The sequence below is a fragment of the Mobula birostris genome, chromosome 27 (assembly GCF_030028105.1).
Source record: "Mobula birostris isolate sMobBir1 chromosome 27, sMobBir1.hap1, whole genome shotgun sequence".
Taxonomy (NCBI): Eukaryota; Metazoa; Chordata; class Chondrichthyes; order Myliobatiformes; family Myliobatidae; genus Mobula; species Mobula birostris.
The window spans coordinates 23,688,651-23,706,435 of record NC_092396.1 but is presented as its reverse complement, the minus strand read 5'-3'; the positions used below and the strand labels follow the sequence as shown (position 1 = coordinate 23,706,435).

At 41.7% G+C, this 17,785-nt stretch overlaps 1 protein-coding gene across 1 annotated transcript in view; it reads right to left on the bottom strand.

Moving 5' to 3' along the window:
• ano11 (anoctamin 11) overlaps positions 1-17,785 on the bottom strand; it is a 41,483-nt gene that overhangs the window by 13,534 nt on the left and 10,164 nt on the right. The window contains exons 6-16 of the mRNA XM_072244882.1: positions 17,245-17,335; positions 16,221-16,317; positions 15,127-15,270; positions 13,148-13,285; positions 11,093-11,191; positions 9,202-9,304; positions 8,355-8,466; positions 5,990-6,044; positions 3,684-3,781; positions 2,980-3,116; positions 576-781 (exon numbers count right to left, since the gene is read on the bottom strand). Coding sequence (XP_072100983.1) covers positions 576-781; positions 2,980-3,116; positions 3,684-3,781; positions 5,990-6,044; positions 8,355-8,466; positions 9,202-9,304; positions 11,093-11,191; positions 13,148-13,285; positions 15,127-15,270; positions 16,221-16,317; positions 17,245-17,335 — 1,280 coding nt within the window. The remainder of the gene's footprint in view (positions 1-575; positions 782-2,979; positions 3,117-3,683; positions 3,782-5,989; positions 6,045-8,354; positions 8,467-9,201; positions 9,305-11,092; positions 11,192-13,147; positions 13,286-15,126; positions 15,271-16,220; positions 16,318-17,244; positions 17,336-17,785) is intronic.

Sequence of the window (17,785 nt, the reverse complement as noted above, 5' to 3'; positions counted from 1 at the left end):
TTGGGAGAACAGGACTGAGCTTAAGCACTGTAAAAAAAAAGTCCTACAACATCTATCATCTAAACATATAAAGAGGCCACTGAGTGGTGTCAATATGGTAATATCCCTGACAATTAAGTCTCCTGATTGTGGCTAGGATCTTGCACAGAATTTGAATGGAATACCTCCTCACTTTTGCTACTTTTTTGAATAAATCATTTTGCCTTTATTGGGTAAATTGCTGTAGTCCCTGCCAATGGCCTTGTTTCCTCTGAGTGAACTGACCTAACCTGCAGTACATTGGACTGCCTGCTGTGAGCCACCATCACCAACACTAACCCTTCACCCAGCACCCCAGCCCCACCCACCCCATCTATCATACTGCCAACAGAGACTTTATTTCAAAGCATAATGACTTTGGATGAGCTATCAGAAGGTTATTTACAGTAAAATTATATTAGAGCAGCGGTCACAGCTTGTGGAAAGAAACAGCAGAAAAAGTAGGAGAAATACAGGAATTAGTCGGATCGGCAATGCGGGGGCGGGGGGAACGGAAGGAGAAATCTCACAGTGAAGTTCTGTTCGATGTTACTCACATTGACGATTACCGAGAGCTGAGCCAGTGCCTCGAGAATGTTGAACCAGACCCCGATGTTCTGAGCGCGCTCAGCCACTGGCCGCCGGAACTCACACACAAACTTCTGAGCATCCAGCCGGATCTCCACCCAGTTGTTGAGCATGGCGAAGAGAGGAGCCAGGGGAAAGGCTGCCACAAAGATAGTGATGAAGCCAAACTGCAGCACTGGCAAGAGAAAGACAGGCCAACCATCAGGAACCTTAGCTCTCTGCTACTTCATATCTGCCTTCCACTTGCTTACCAGAAGTTGCTACACTACAGAGGACCTGTGCTAGATTTCGGTATGAGTTACTAATGCAAGTTTTACTTATTTACTTATTACATATAAATTTTACACACACACTCAATGTTTTAGGAGCAGCTTCTTTCCCTGTGCCATCAGATTGCTGAATGAATAATGAACACTGTCTCACTATTTCTGCTCTTTTTTGGCACTACCTATTTTAGTTTCTATACCATGTGTTACAATAAGATTATATATTATGTATTGCATTGAACTGCTGCCACAAAACAACAACTTTCATGACCCACGTCAGTGATAATAAACCTGATTTTGAAAGCCATTTGTATTTAAGGAGATTGTACTTTCATACCCAATAAGCTTTTATAATACCGTCACCTAAACAATGTGTTACACACATTACATTGGAATTTGAATAGTTATTCATTCGCTTCAAAAATTGCTTAAGGCTTCTGCATTATACTTCTGCACGATACAGTATGTTATTGCATACCCAATGGATCTCATTGCTTATCATTGCTCATTTTGGAAATGACTTCCTGTTGTTCTGGTCCATTGAAAAGTTGCTGTAATCACTCACTCAGATCTTTTCATGCAATATTGTAATACATGAGAACCACATAATTTAAATCAAAATGTGCAGGATATATTACACAGTGTGCCACTGCACTGAATCATTGGTTATCACAAGATACACTATAATCAACATCTACTGTATAAACTTTATTCTATCATTATAACATTACTACTGATTTTCAATGGACACAACTATCAGATATCACTGAACCTCACTGTAACTGAATATCACCAACTCTAGACAAATTCCCATCTGCAATTCTATTCCAATGAGATTCAAGGCTCCTGAAATTACACATTAAACCATAATACCAAATACATTTCTATTTGCATTTGCAGTTGCATTTCTGAACTGTATTAAGTTGTGGACACTACAGGAGATTAAACAAATTGCTCCATTCACTTACCCATTTCTTTCTTTATCAATCTTTTTATTAATTTTTTAATTAGTACATATATACAAACAAGAGGAGGATTATCTCAGATATCTATATCGATAACAATACATATAAAAGGTAAAATAAACATTATCAAGATCATACATAGTATTAATTTAATAGAATATAATAAAAATAAGATAATCGATTCTCCTCTTATCATTTCATAAAAAGAAAAAAAGATAAAGAAACTTTTATAATTTTTATATATATAAAAAAACCACTATTCTCTATAAACAAAAACAAAAAATAATTTTAAAAAAAGAAAAAATGAAAAAAAAAGGGACTGGGCAGCCCATATTGAGAGTAAAAGCAAGAAAAAAGAAAAACTGTCTGATCAAATCCAAAGTTTCGAGAAAGTAACTAGAGGAGTAATAAATCAAACCATATGAAAATATTGAATAAAAGGTCACCAGGTTCCTTCAAATTTAAAGGATGTATCAAATGTCCGACTTCTTATTTTCTCTAAACTTAGACAGGACATAATGGAGGAAAGCCAATAAAAAACAGTAGGTGGATTAGAGTCCTTTCATTTAAGCAAAATTGCTCTCCTAGCCAATAAAGTTGCAAAAGCTATCATCCGTTGAGCGGAATCAGGAACATATCCTGCTTCTGGTGGAATGATCCCAAAAATTGCTGTAAATAAATTCGGTTGTAGGTCCAAATTCAAAACTTTTGATAAAGTTTTAAAGACATCTTTCCAAAAATTATCTATCTTGATACAAGACCAAAACATATGAGTTAAAGTATTACATCTGTCGCAAATAGGATCAATATTGGGAAAAATGCGGGCTTAATTTATCCTTTGACATATGTGCCCGATGTACTACCTCGAAATGTATTAAGGAATGACGGGCACAAATAGATGAGGTATTTACCAAATGAAAAATTTTATCCCATTGATTATCTGAAAGTGACTTTCAAAATTCCAATTCCCAGGCACCTTTAATTTTATCGTTAGGTACCCTTCGCAAATTCAATAACCATTTATAAATTATAGCTATCTGTCCTTTTTGAAATGGTTTAACCTGAAAAAGAGTATCTATCATATTGGGTGGATAAGCAGAGGGAAAATTTGGAAGTAGACTACATAAAAAATTCCAACTTACCCATTTCTAGATACTCTTCAAACAATCCCTCAGAATTAATGAGTTCATAGTCGTCCTCCCATCGCTTAGGCTCCTGACAGATCTGGGAACCCCTGACGATAGCTAATTTCCTCTTCTGCCACCAGGTCTTCAGCTTCCTGAGAAATGCACACAACAACAGAATTCAGTCACCTACACTGCCGGAAGGTGAGCCTAGGCAGAATAGTGCATCACTACTGGGCTCTGATTGGTGGCTAGAGGGCCATGGGTTCCATTAACAGATTATCAAAGCACACTGCCACCTGCACTTAAGTATGCCATCTTAGATTTTCACTGAACTCCACATCTAGGCTACATAATGGTCCTGAAGGCTAAGAATACCAAAGTGCACTTTTAGACCGTAGCTTCAATGCATCTACTGAACGGTGCATCAAAGCAGATCCATTAATTCCATCATTCTGTGCTTCAAGTAATGCCAGAATTTATAAATTGGTCTGTGTTTACGTCAAGAGTCAGTCAGTTTGGAACCCAGGTTACCAAGGCACATTTCTGAATTGCAGGCATCTACTCAGCCAGCAACAACTACCCCATTCCACTGTGCACACCGTGAAGGTCTCACTGCAGAGATGAATCTTGCCAGGATACAGAAATCCCTAAAGTTCACTCAAGATGTTCCTTCCCCAAGTGTCTTGTGTGCTGCGAAGGAAATGTAAATATCTACTCACGGGATAACAAACTCTTGAATGTTGTTGATGATCTGCTTCCCCACCGTTATAATAAAAAGTTGCTGAGCAAGTTCGATGAAACACCCACCCGGACCGCACTGTTAGAACCAAAAAGAGCAAGTGAACTCACACATATTACAGTGTCCCTCAGAACGAAACATCACAATGGATAGGAAGAAGAGCAACTGAAATGGTCCAGCCATATAAACACCATGGCCACCAAAGCAGGTCAAAGGCTAGAAATCCTGTGGCCTGTAACTCACCTCCTGACTCCCCAAATCCTGTCCACCGTCTACAAGGCTCAGGTCAGGAGTGTAATGGAATACTCGCCACTCGCCTGGATGAGTGCAGCTCCAACAACACTCAAGAAGCTTGACACCATCTGGTACAAGGCAGCCCATTTGATTGGTACCCCTTCCACAAAAATCCAATTTCTCCACCATTGCAAACAGTTGCAGCAGTATGTACTGTCTACAAAATGCTCTGCAACAACACACCAAAGTTCCTAAGGCAGCATCTTCTAGACCCACGACCATTACCATCTAGAAGGACGAGCACAGCAGATACCCGGGAACACCACCACTTGGAAATCCGCCTCCAAGTCACTCACCATCCTAACTTGAAAACGTATCGCCGTTCCTTCATTGTCGCTGGGTCAAAATCATGGGATTCCCTCCCTAACAGCACTGTGGGTGTACCTACACCTCAGGGACTGCAGCAGTTCATCACCACCTTCTCAAGGGCAACCAGGGATGGCCAATAAATGCCGGCTTAGCTGACGACAACCACATCTCGTGAATATATAAATAAATAAGAAAGAGTGATAAGAAGCAAACAGGGCGTGTTTATTCACAATGAGCTAACCCTAAAATTATTTTCTCTTTAAATAGATGATAAGAACCAAAATAGAACTTCACTATGCATGTCCTAATGACAGAGGGCAGTGCTTGATCCAGGGGATCCAGAGATCTGATGATAACCCCCCATTCTCATACTCCACCACTATTCTTAAGCCGTACCCTGTTGCATATTTCACAATTTCCTCCTGGTTGTTAAAGATACTTTAATAATTAACCTGCTCTTCTCACAGTCACTATACAAGTGTTTCAGGCCATGTAACTGGGCAACCCATGGATGTCCCACTCTCTGTTACACTTTCAAACTAGACTTATCCACAGAAACAAAAACAAATGAAAATGCAAACACTTAAAGAAAAGCAGGTATTCAGAAAAGGTCAGTCAGCCTCTGAGAAAGGCATCTTAAAGTTTTAGGTGTGACTTCAGATCAATGAGAAACATAACAAACTTTCTTCACCCAACACACACAAAAAATGCTGGTGAACGCAGCAGGCCAGGCAGCATCTATAGGAAGAGGTACAGTCGACATTTTGGGCCGAGACCCTTCGTCAGGACTAACTGAAAGAAGAGATAGTAAGAGATTTGAAAGTGGGAGGGGAAGGGTGAGATTCGAAATGATAGGAGAAGCCAGTAGGGGGAGGGGTGGATCTAAGAGCTGGAAAGTTGATTGGCAAAAAGGATACCAGGCTGGAGAAGGGAGAGGATCATGGGACGGGAAGCCTGGGGAGAAAGAGAAGGGGGGAGGGGAGCCTGGAGGGTGGCGAGCAGGCAAGGAGTTATAGTGAGAGGGACAGAGGGAGAAAAAAGAGAGGGAGAAAAGAGAGAGAGAGAGAAAAACGGGGGAGGGGAATTAAATATATATAAATATATATTAAATAAATAAATAAGGGATGGGGTGTGAAGGGGAGGAGGGCCATTAACGGAAGTTAGAGAAGTCAATGTTCATGCCATCAGGTTGGAGGCTACCCAGACGGAATATAAGGTGTTGTACCTCCAACCTGAGTGTGGCTTCATCTTGACAGTAGAGGAGGCTGTGAATAGACATATCAGAATGGGAATGGGACGTGGAATTAAAATGTGTTGCCACTGGGAGATCCTGCTTTCTCTGGCGGACAGAGCGTAGGTGTTCAGCGAAACGGTCTCCCAGCCTGAGTCGGGCCTCGCCAATATATAGAAGGCCGCACCGGGAGCACCGGACGCAGTATATCACCCCAGTTACCAATATATAGAAGGCCGCACCAGGAGCAATGGTCACCCATAAGCAAGAGAAGGGAAGGATTCCGAAGGAAGTGAAGAAAAGTTGCTGAGCGTGTTCAGTCAAACATGTTTAGTGAGTAGGTACCTCACTCTCTCTTGGTCTGGAAAAATTTATCCACATGGACATAACCTCAAGAAAAAGGGGGAGAAATCTGGGAAAAAGAAGTCCTGACCAAATGGTCTCATACTCACATCTTCATTCCTCATCCCAAACAGCTTGCCATAATGTCCTGGATATCCCACAAACCTTAGGAAAAAAAAGATATCCTTAAAAAAAGAACTCCACTCTCAGCAACAACAACCTGCATTTATATAATCAAGTTAAACTAATAAATTGGTTTACTACTGTCACATGTACCAAGGTATAGTGAAAAACTTGTCTTGCATACTGTTCATATAGATCAATTCATTACAACCGTGCATTGAGGTAAACAATATCAGAGTGCAGAATAAAATGTTACAGAGGAAGTGCAGTACAGGTATACAATAAGGTGCAAGGTCATCACAAGGTAGAGTCCATTTTATCATAGTAGAAAACCATTCTTCACAACAGTGAGAGAGAAGGCTCACTTGTGCCTAGAGGTATGTGCTTGCAGGCTTTTGTATCTTCTGCCCAATTGGAAGGGAGAGAAGAAAGATTATGCATGGTGGGTGGGGGGGTCTTTGTTAATGTTGACTGCTTTACCATGGCAGCAAGAAGTGCCCTCCTCACACCCTGGTCATTCCCTCTTTACACCTGCCCATCAGGCAGGAGATTCAAAAGCTTCACCAGGCTCAAGGACATCTTCTATCCTTCTGCTATAAGCCTCTCGAACAGACATCTTATATGATAAAGATGAACTGCTGCTCTCTCAGTCTACCTTGCGATGGCATTTGCACTTTCTCTGTAACTATAACACCAGATGCCCATCATTCGGACCATGCCAGCTTTTTGCAGCTACCATCTGGCAAGATGGTACAGAAGCTTGAAGCCCCACACCACTGGCTACAAGGACAGCCACTTCCCTTTGTTCTTGAACCAACCAGCATAACCCTAGTCTTTACTTTATTGTCGCCAAACAATTGATACTAGAGCATACAATCATCACAGCGATATTTGATTCGGCACTTCGCGCTCCCTGGAGTACAAATCGATAGTAAATATTAAGAATTTAAATTATAAATCATAAATAGAAAATAGAAAAGGGAAAGTAAGGTAGCGCAAAAAAAAAGTGAGAGGCGGGTCCGGGTATTTGGAGGATACGGCCCAGATCCGGGTCAGGATCCGTTCAGCAATCTTATCACAGTCGGAAAGAAGCTGTTCCCAAATCTGGCCGTACGAGTCTTCAAGCTCCTGAGCCTTCTCCCGGAGGGAAGAGGGACGAAAAGTGTGTTGGCTGGGTGGGTTGTGTCCTTGACCTCTCGAGTTTCGCAAAACTGTGACCATTTTGATCACTTTGCGCTAAAATGGATGTTGTTTTTGTTCCAGTTTTGCTTTTTTTGTAAACATAGTTTCCATGGTTTTCTTGTTGATGTTGGTTATATGATGTTATGTGCCTCTAATGATGCTGCAAGTAAGTTTTTCATTGCACCTCCTCTGCATATGACAATAAACCCTACTTTGACTCTGATTTTGCATATTTTATCCTTTCGTAGTGCCTCAATGTACTTACGTTTGGAATGATCTGTCTCAATGGCACACAGACAAAAGCCTTTCACTGGATCTCAGCACATATGACAATTAATAGACCAGTTATTAATTATAGTAGCCATAATGTAGTAACAGATTCCAAGGCACTTCTCAATGACTGACCAAATTAACACTGTTAATCGGTTAATACAAATAATTCAGCAAATTTAGGATTGAAAATTAATGTTAGCAATGGAAATAATGAAAGTACTAGACAGTCTAAAAGAAATTCTTCTGATTCACAAACATCATACAGGGACGGAAATGTGGTGTCCGTACTCAGTCTCACACCAGGCTCATAGTAATGTGGTTGATTCTTAACTGCTCTTAAGTCGTCTAGCAAGCAACTCAGTTCTGTGGATATGAATAATACATAAGTAAAAAATGATAAAGTTGGACTGGAAAGAGAGAGATCATGAAGAAATGAAGACATGAGTTTGAGAATTTTAAATTGGACAGATAGAGTAGATGCTTCGTGGGTGTACGGTCAAGTTCAGTGTGAAGTAGTAAGAGTGGTGTGAAGGTCTGGCTACATGTTCAGGAAGCACAGGAAATCTGTTAGGTTTACATCCTGATGAGCAATAAACTAACATAGGAATCACAATGAACAGTTCTGATTTCAGTAGAGCGAGGATGGAGGAAAGACATATAGGTCAGGGTATTGGAGCTTAGGAGAAGCAAATGTTCTGATCACTACTACATTCTAATAATCGTTTCACCAGAAGCCGGATTCTCAGACACTGATACATCTGAATCTTTGTTTACTGCTTGCATTTATCTTAGTGGGAATGCCACATAATTGCTTATCATCTTGTGATCTACTCTGGAAAAATTCCAACAGATGATCATCTTTCCATTTGAATATTAAACTATTTCTCTCCGACGCACCGTCCTTTCACAAAAGCCACGTAGAATGGGGACGAGTAGAAATTCACAAACTGGAACACAAAGACTTTAAAGGTGAAAGCATCCTCAAATTGAGTCTGTGTGCGATGCATCTCTGGACAAGACAAAGAAATAAGTGTCAATACATAGTGAGGGACCAGGAATCCGCATGTGTGTACATGTACAGTACATATAAGTAATGCTCTCAGATGAATCAGGCACACACATACACAAACATGCATCACAGGCATATTCCAAATTATACATGCAGTGGATGCACAGACAGCCAACACAGAATCTGACTCATACTATCACACAGCCAGTTAATGCACACATTAGGTACATTCTGTGCATAGTCCAACTACATTTTTGCTTTGCAGCTACAATATAAATGTGGTTTACTGCTTTAATTTGGGATTGTAGCATTAATAGGTCAGTGAAATCCACTAAACTTGTTCCAGATTGTCAATATCTATTGTTGGTCCTGCGGAACCATTACAAATGTGCAAATTTGAACCTTACGATCATTTTGGAAAATTAATCTTTACAATCACTTCTAAATTGTACCAATACATTTATGCAAGTTCATTAGCTCTAATCTTTGACACTTCCCAAATTTCAGAGATATCCTTCCAATATTATCAGGGCACGTAAAATTATTTAGTGCATTCTATCAGGAAATGGTTATAATCTGGATTAAAAGTAAAGGTGCTATCAGAAGTCTAGCTGATGTCAAAGGTACTAAAAGCACCCAGGATTGAATCTAACGTCAATCAATGCTGGGACATCATACACAAAGTGAAATTGACTCCAGAATCACTGTGCTGGTGGCCTATGGTGTTTCCCTTACCCCATCTGGTGAGTTTTTCAGCAAGCGAAGTGTAGATCTGGCCCATCAGCAGGATGAGTACAAGGTTTACCATGGAGCCACTGATGTTTGCAATGTTTCCAGCCTGTCAGGGAATGAGGCATTACACTGAGTACAGCTCCAGTAATTACACTGCTCATAACAATAGTGTATAAAAAATGGGGCCTTGTACGGGCAATTATGGCCTGTTGCCATAAATTGCACCTAATAAGAGTTAATGGCTTCAGAGGAGGAGAAGGAAAGATTGGGCTTCAAGGCTTTGCTGCAGGAGATATCCAAATGTTAAAACCAGAATGTCCACACTGCTGAAGGATTGCCTGCTGCACTCACACCCTTCCTATTCCCACCACCGCAACATTAGCAAAGATTCAAGGACTTTCTGCATGGATATGGAATCTGGATATTATGAATCTAAGTCTACCATCACCATGAAGATGTCAGAATTGACATTAATTGCAGAAAAGAGATAGACAACCAGTTTAGATATCTACCCCTGTTGCCTAGACCTAATGCTTTACTCTTCTGTACATCCCCTTCCATCTGCCAAATCTCCTGCTGTGGCATTCTTCAGATATTCAGTGCTTTCCCAATTTCTCTTTCTCTGTATATAAGTCTCCTCAGAACTCCTCTTCCCATCATAACCTTCAGTTAGCCTAAATATCTTCCCTGCCAGTTTGTCACATTTCTTTGCAAGACAATATTTGCATGAAAGATAGGATTAGGTGCATTGCATGTTGTTGCAGCTATGAGTGGGGGAACACAGCTTCCCATTCCCAACATTCCTTGGCACCTTTGGTCATTTACAGGTCACCTGCAGCTGAATATCTGAAACAGCTTCTCCTCCTGTGTCCCATCTAGAAAATCAAGTGCAAACAAAGTATGTTAAATAGAGGGAAAAGCTCCTTATTCACTATTCCATCAAATACTCTCAGTCACAGGCAGTGTAAAACTCTGAACACTACCTCAACAATGTCTTTATTCCTCAGTTCAGAGGAGGATGTACTATTGCACCAAGGTATAGTTTTTCAACTCTCATGCCCTTGAAATTACTGATTACAGCAGATACAAGCAGTAGCTATTCAAAATTGATCTTGGGTTAAAGACTCAAGGTAAGGTAAATAATTGTGCTTAATCCTACTGCGGCATTTCAAGCAATACCCTGAGGATTCATTCCTTCTACCACAAGCGCATGATGGCTACATTGTAAACCATCTACAAAACGCATTGAGTTACTCAGTTAGGCTACTCTAACATCACTTTCCAAACCCATAGCCTTTACCACCAAGAAAGACAAGATCTTCAGGCTTCAGACAAGGGCTACCGTCCCTTGAAGGGGGCACGATTCTAACTTGGAAACATATCGTTGTTCTTTCTTTAATTGATTGATTGATTGAAATATGGCACGAAATCAGCCCTTCCAGCCATGCCACCCAGCAACCCCCGATTTAATCCGAGCCTAATCATGAGGCAATTTACAGTAACCAATTAACCTACCAACTGGAATGGTTTGGACTGTGGGAGGAAACTGGAGCACTCGGAGGAAACCCACGCGGTCACGGGGAGAACGTACAAACTCCTTACAGGCAGCGGTGGGAATTGAACCTGGGTCTCCTGTAGCTTAAAGCATTTTGCTAACCACTATGCCACCATGCTGCCCTGAACTGCTGGGTCTGATCCTGGAATCCCTCCCTCCTCAATAGTGCTGTGGGAGTAGCTTTAATGGAAGGACTTGCAGAGATAGAAGAGGATGGCTCACCACTTGAGCAGGACAATTACTGAGAGACGATAAATACAACGATTCCCAAATCCCAAATGAATGTGAACATGCAAATCACCCCAAATTAATTAAAACAATGTGAATCCTGTTTCTCACCTGGGTCATTAGAATGGGATTGCCTGTGTGGTACATCATTACACTGATAATTCCACGGTACATGATGACTGTCACCAGGAAGATCATCACTACAGACAGCTGGGCAAAGCAGGGGAATAGATGAAACAGAATGAGTGACAATTGTGGGCAGGGTCAGGGTGTGAGAAAGGGACCAATGGGTTGGAGGAGGGAATAGGACAGAGGAGAAAAAAAAGTAAAAAATGAGTAATGGAAATATGAGAGAGAGAGAAAAGGAGGTACAAGAGTGATAGGATGAATGAGAAAAGAGGCCGGATAAAATGAAAAGAAAGCCAAAATAATAATTGTTATTGTCGCATCATAATTAGTAAAGTAATAAACCTCATATGACAAATTCTCAGAAAGCATCACACACTCTGGATTAGATTCATATGGTCAAATATTCCCACCATTCCCAATAATCAGTCAGCCCATTAGCTCCATCAAACCAGCGTGGTCTTTCCCAATAATGATTGTGCAATGTGGTAATGGTCCTACACTCAGCACCTCCTGAATGCAGAAGAGAACATTTCCAAGTTAACTCACACCAATGGCAAAATTGTATTCACTTCCATATGAGGTGCACATCAGCGCAGCTAACCTTTCTCCAACGTGCCAATGATGGCATTGTTCATGGATCATTACCTGGATCTCTCCCATAAACAATGTATTCCGCAGCTTAGCTTCTCCATGTGTGTCAACGTGCACAAAGACCTTCAGCCACTGGCTCTTCCCTGGGCTGCGTTCACCGTGAAACACATGCAATGTTGACGCTCAACTTCTTTTACACAAGATCTCTGCAAGCAGCCACTGCATATCCCTGCCACATCTTGCAATTCAGTGCTGACTGCAGGATCAGAGCAGTTGGTCAGGCACTGCCCTTGTGAAGAAATCATTTTGTCCAGTTTGATTTCGGTGAGGAATAGGTGGCCCCCCGCAAGCACAAGGGTGGTCAGCCATTGACTGCACTCGTATAACCTCAAGGGCTCAGGTGCCTGCATAACGTACGTTTCAGTGAGGATTTTCTCTGCACTGGTGTATACAGCGGCAAGCTGACACACAAAATGTGAAGCTTAAGCTCAGCCTTTTGTGGGAATTGTCACCCCATCAGGCTCTGCTTACAGCTGTTTCCCTGGGTCTGTGACACTTCTCCTGAGGCACAGAGAACCCCTCCTGGCACGCATCTCATTGACTGGAACTTGTGAATGTAGGAACAGTTCCATCTAACCAACCCCCTCTGTCTCCTTGTCATAATGTAGATTGGGGCTGGTGTACAGAGTGTGCCTTTAAGAGCTGACATTCTCCTTTGGTTGCCTGCCGCCCAGAGATATGCAATACTGAGCAAGGTCTGGTTGGGAATCTTGCAAGCCCAGGTGTACTGTATTGCTTATTTCTGAAGCTAATGTGGTTGCAAACACCTTTTTGACTAAAGTTTTTTTTTGCAGAACATCTGATTTGATGTCAGCACGATATGCAGTTGCATTTTAGTGCACCAAAACGGAGCAAAAATCCAAATTTTTAAATAAATATGCTGCAAAGCAATAATGACAAATACTTGAAACCTTTCCACATGGAAAGTCGAGCTTAAACGTTTGATGGTTCTGAGGCAGGTAACATCCCTGCTGCTATCTGAGGCAGCTTCTGCACATACTGATGCTAGACCAGGCTTTGTTTAGGGGTTGGTTTTGCTGCTGATAATCTAGACCAGGGGTTCCCAACCTGGGGTTCACAGACCCCTTGGTTAGTGGTAGGGGTCCACGGCATGAAAAGGTTGGGAACCCCTGCTCTAGGGAGAGCCCATTTCCACTACAACTTGGGAACCGCATGGGCTGCTATGATTTTATTTCTGTTCCCAAGAGTTACTTAGTCACAATCTCACCAGTTTCTTATCTCTGTACAAAATATCCAAAACATCCAGGAGAATTTCAGCAGCCAGATATGAAGGCTGTAATTCTGCATAGATCCTCATGAACCTAGATCAGCTCCATGTCCGTAGTGGCAAGAACACGCCAATGCAAACAAAATCTATCCTCTCACCATAACTATTATAACCATGGACCCCGTGATGATGCGGGATATACGATCTTTCTCAGGGAAGTATGGCTCCTTGATCCCAGTGACTGGATTCTGTTCCATTCGTGGTGCCATTGCGGCAAATTCGGGCCGAGGGCGCTCCTGCAGGAAAACAACTCGATTAGGTCTCATGGCCAGCAATATCTGAAAACATCCTCCTTTCTTTCACCCTGTTATTAGAACGCAATGCCATTAGATTTTAAAAGCACTGAAAGAAATACTTCAGCAATTGCTTCATAAGATTATAGCATCAAATGTGGCCCAAACCATGTTTTATTATACAGAAGGATCTATAACAGGGGCCCCAACCTTATTTGCACCGCAGACCGGTTTAATATTGACGATATTCTTGCGGACCGGCCGACCGGGGGGGGGGGGGGGGGGGATGTTCAAGTAGGGTTAAACTCACCTCAACAGGTCTTTTACAGTTAGGGTTGCCAACTTTCTCACTCCCAAATAAGGGACAAAAGTAGCAGTCAAATCCTGACGAAGGGTCCCGGCCCAAAACGTCCACTGTAGACGCTACAGATGCTGCCTGGCCTGCTGCGCTCTACCAGCATTTTTTGTGTGTGTTGACGGGACACTTGTGTTTACCCTGAGAAAGACTACCATGACCATGAAGCCTTGAGCAGGCTCCTGTGTGCGCACGCATGTACGTGCACATAGGTGACGTGCGCTTGCGCGTACGTGCCAATTTTTTTTCCACATATTGGTTTTGGCTTAATCTTCCCGACTACACTGTACATACAATACATTATTTCTACATTATATAGGCTGTGTATTTATCATATATCATTCCTGCTTTTACTATATGTTAGAGTTATTTTAGGGCTTTATGTATTATTTAGTATGATTTGGTAGGTTATTTTTTGGGTCTGGGAACGCTTAAAAAATTTTCCCATATAAATTAATGGTAATTGCTTCTTCACTTTACGCCATTTCGGCACGAAAGGTTTCATAGGCACACTCAACCTTAGCGGGGGAAATACGGGACAAGGGCGGCCCCATATGGGACAAACCAATTTAGCCCAATATACGGGATGTCCCAGCAAATATGGGACAGTTGGCAACACTATGTTCAAGTTCAACAGTGCGTGACAGGGAATGAGGAAAGGTGCAGCTGACTCATATCGTTTCCTCGTGGCCCAGTAGCACATGTTTTGCGGCCCGGTACCGGTCCGCGGCCCAGTGGTTGGGGACCGCTGATCTATAAGACCCAACAGAACAATATCAACCAATAACCAATCATTTTCAAGCAACTACATTCCAATTATATCGGACACAAGGGAGAGATATCCAGTTTGTCCTTCTTGTATTAGAAGCCCTAGTGAAGACAAATCCTCACACAACAGAATCCTCTCCTACCTCCTCAACACATCAGTTCCCTGGTCCAAGGATGACTTGAAGGTAAAATGTCAAAAATCAGAGAGATGCACATTTATTCCTATCACCTGCTTGATATCATACAGATTTTCTGTTGGGATGAGCTATAAAAAGGCCTGGAGTAACTGTGGATCATCTTCATGTTTGGGAACTTACTTGAGACTGTATGTCCAGAATACAATGGTCAGATTGCATCATCTTACGGAAAATTTATTTCAAGAAAAGAAATATCTTATTCACACAATGTGGTTGTCCTCCCCTTTTGCTATGATGTTGCAAGATTAAGACATACACAGTATAACAGGACTCAGAAGCACAGTAATTTCCAACAGACCCTGTGCACAGGCCTCTTGCATCTTCCTTCTCTTTGCATTAATTTTGCACTGTCACCTCATTGTTCAAATTCAACATATTGAAAGTTGGCTGTGAGTTTACACTCACAGGGAATGTTGAAATCTCATGTTACCTTCCCAGAATTGGATAATGAAGTTTTCAAGTAATTTTGATCTGTAGCAGACAAAAATAGATTAGATTTGAGATTAAATTCATTGACACCTCACCTCATCCTCCTCGAAGTTCATGCAGTCCCAGTGATGTGCCAGAGTCGCATTCTTCCGCTTCCAGTACTCCAGGAAGGTCACGGCCCAGAAAGACATGAAGATGCTAAAGAAGACAGTGCCTGGATGGTCAAAAAGATAACCCAGCTGCAGGAAGGGACGATATAACAGCAAAAGACAAGTCAACATTGTGGTAACTCCACTGGGAACATTAGCGTTTAGAAAATACATCTTGTGGTCATTATTGAAAAATGCTCTATTAATTAATATAAACATCTTAACCAACAGATAAAGTTAAACAGGATGAGGCTCTTATTTCCAGAAAAGAAAAGGCTGAGAGGTGATTTAAAATGAAATTCAACAGAGGTTTATGTATCTAGCTAGTGGTTAGAATGTGGAGCTTGCTTCTACAGGCAAATGTCATTGTTGCATTAGTTAGTTAAGTAGAAGAGGAAGAGAATAGGAAGATATTGTGATAGGGTTAGACGAGGCAGAAAGACAGCAGTCTGCAAGATGCACTAACTGCCACTGGCCACATGATCTGTTCCTGAATATGGCCTTATCTATATACTGGTGCGTATAGGGCCCTGTCATTTTTAGCAAGTTGAAAGCCTAAATTGACATCAATGTCTTTCATGTTCCCTTTCTCTCCTTGTGTGAAAAAGCAACTTCCAGGTCTTACATGTTATAATGTTGAGTCCACTTCTGCTATGAGGAGGTTCTGAGGACTATGGATGAGATGATTCTCAGGCTTAGCCACGATGAACAATGTAACAAGTTGGAGAGGTTAAAAGAGCTGCTCCTGCTCCCATACACCACAATAATTGCTGTTTTCATTATCAGACTGCCCTCTCGACTGATATCTCTACACCTGGAGATTTTGTTACCACAGGTGTGTAAAGCTCTGAGACCTACACTATTCAGAAGATAGTAACTTATATTAGAGCTAAAGTGCCTTTGATTCAATTAACCCATATGCAATTTCAGAAACAAGTTGTTGCATGACCACAGGTATCATTGTATAAACACACACACACACACACACACACACACACACACACACAAACAATGTCATCACCATGTGTTTGGAGACGTACTTTAGCCATAGAACAGATCTCAGAGATATTCCAGGTGTCACAGGTATTACAGAGAGGACACATGAGGTACTGGGTGCTGACGTTGCAAATCTGCTCTCTGCAACAAGTGAAACATGTGAACAACACACTGATCAGTACATTCTCTCTGTAAATTCTGCGCCTGCTTGCTTATTGGTAACAGCTTCTGCATTCTTCACTTTCCCCCACATTTTTCTTCTTCTTCCTCCACCCCCCCAACTATACCTTGTCCCCTTCCATCCTCTCCCCATGTTTCCTTTCATACTTTCTGAACCCTATGCATTGAACTGAAATGGCACTTGTCTTAACAGCCTGGCAACCTCAAACTACTTGCTAATCAGGATCTGCAAGATTAGATAGGTGTTTACTTGACTATGGTGCTCATTCAGCCACTTCCTTACCCTATGTGCATACAAACAACAAAACTGAGCTTTCTAGATAATGCTCAGAGTGGCAAAAGAATCTAGGGATCACCTCTCCAGCTTAGGAGGATTGAGTCTAGTTGCCCATAACGAGGTCAACCAACCTAGAGTCACCTAGGGATTCTGGAGTGCTCCAGGTCTATTTGATGTTGTACTGTCCTAGAGAATGTAATTCTCCTCTATGTTAGCAGGCAGAACTCCCTTGTACTCCTACTCGATTTGTACAATACTGTCCCTTGGTTTGTAGAATATGGTAGTCCACTACATCCAAATCAATCTTCATTTCATCATGTTACCTTTATGATATCAGTAATACTGAGTTTACAACTAGTAGCAACGTTTTGTATTTGACAGTAAATGGTGTTCACATTTAGTGATAACTTCATTTGCTATATCATACACACTCACCACAATTATATTTCAACCTCAAGGTCTTCATTAAGGTTCATGAAAACGCCCAGCATGCTTTATAAACTGAGTCCTATCAAAGCTGATCTAGAAGCCTGTTAGAGTTATCCTTTCCCATAATCTGATAACTACAGGATCTTTGGTGGCTCGGAATTTCCTTTGGCCAACTGACTTACGCTGACTTGTTCGTATTCATTGACATCAACCCAGAGATGAAAACAAATGTTCCAATCAGAGCAGCAGGGAGAAGCCAAGCAGTATAAAAACCTGCAGAAAAAAGGGCAAGAGATTCCATGGACAATTTAAAATGAGATAAACGTCATAAAAGTACCATTATCAGATTATCAATATGATTATTTTGGGTTGTAGTACTGTCTGGTGTTGGTGGTCAATGCATCTATGCTTCCCTGTTGGATACTGATAATGTAAGCTCCCTTGTTTAGTGATGCAACAGGCGGCATGGGAGTTCTGTTGCCTTGAATGCAACAAGGACTAGGCCTCAAGCTGCAGACTTGTCTGTTGATGCAGTCCAGGAGCGAGATGGCAGAGGCAATGTAGCATGGTGTGCATGCTTGGCTGGGGGCTGACCCCCTCCCATCGGTGCTGCCCTCCAGTGTTTGATCGGTGAAATGACAGGCTATATTGCAGTGGCTGTGCACTGCCTGGAATCTGTACAATCAGGATCTTGGACTATGTGTTTCTTTTTTTGCGTGACTA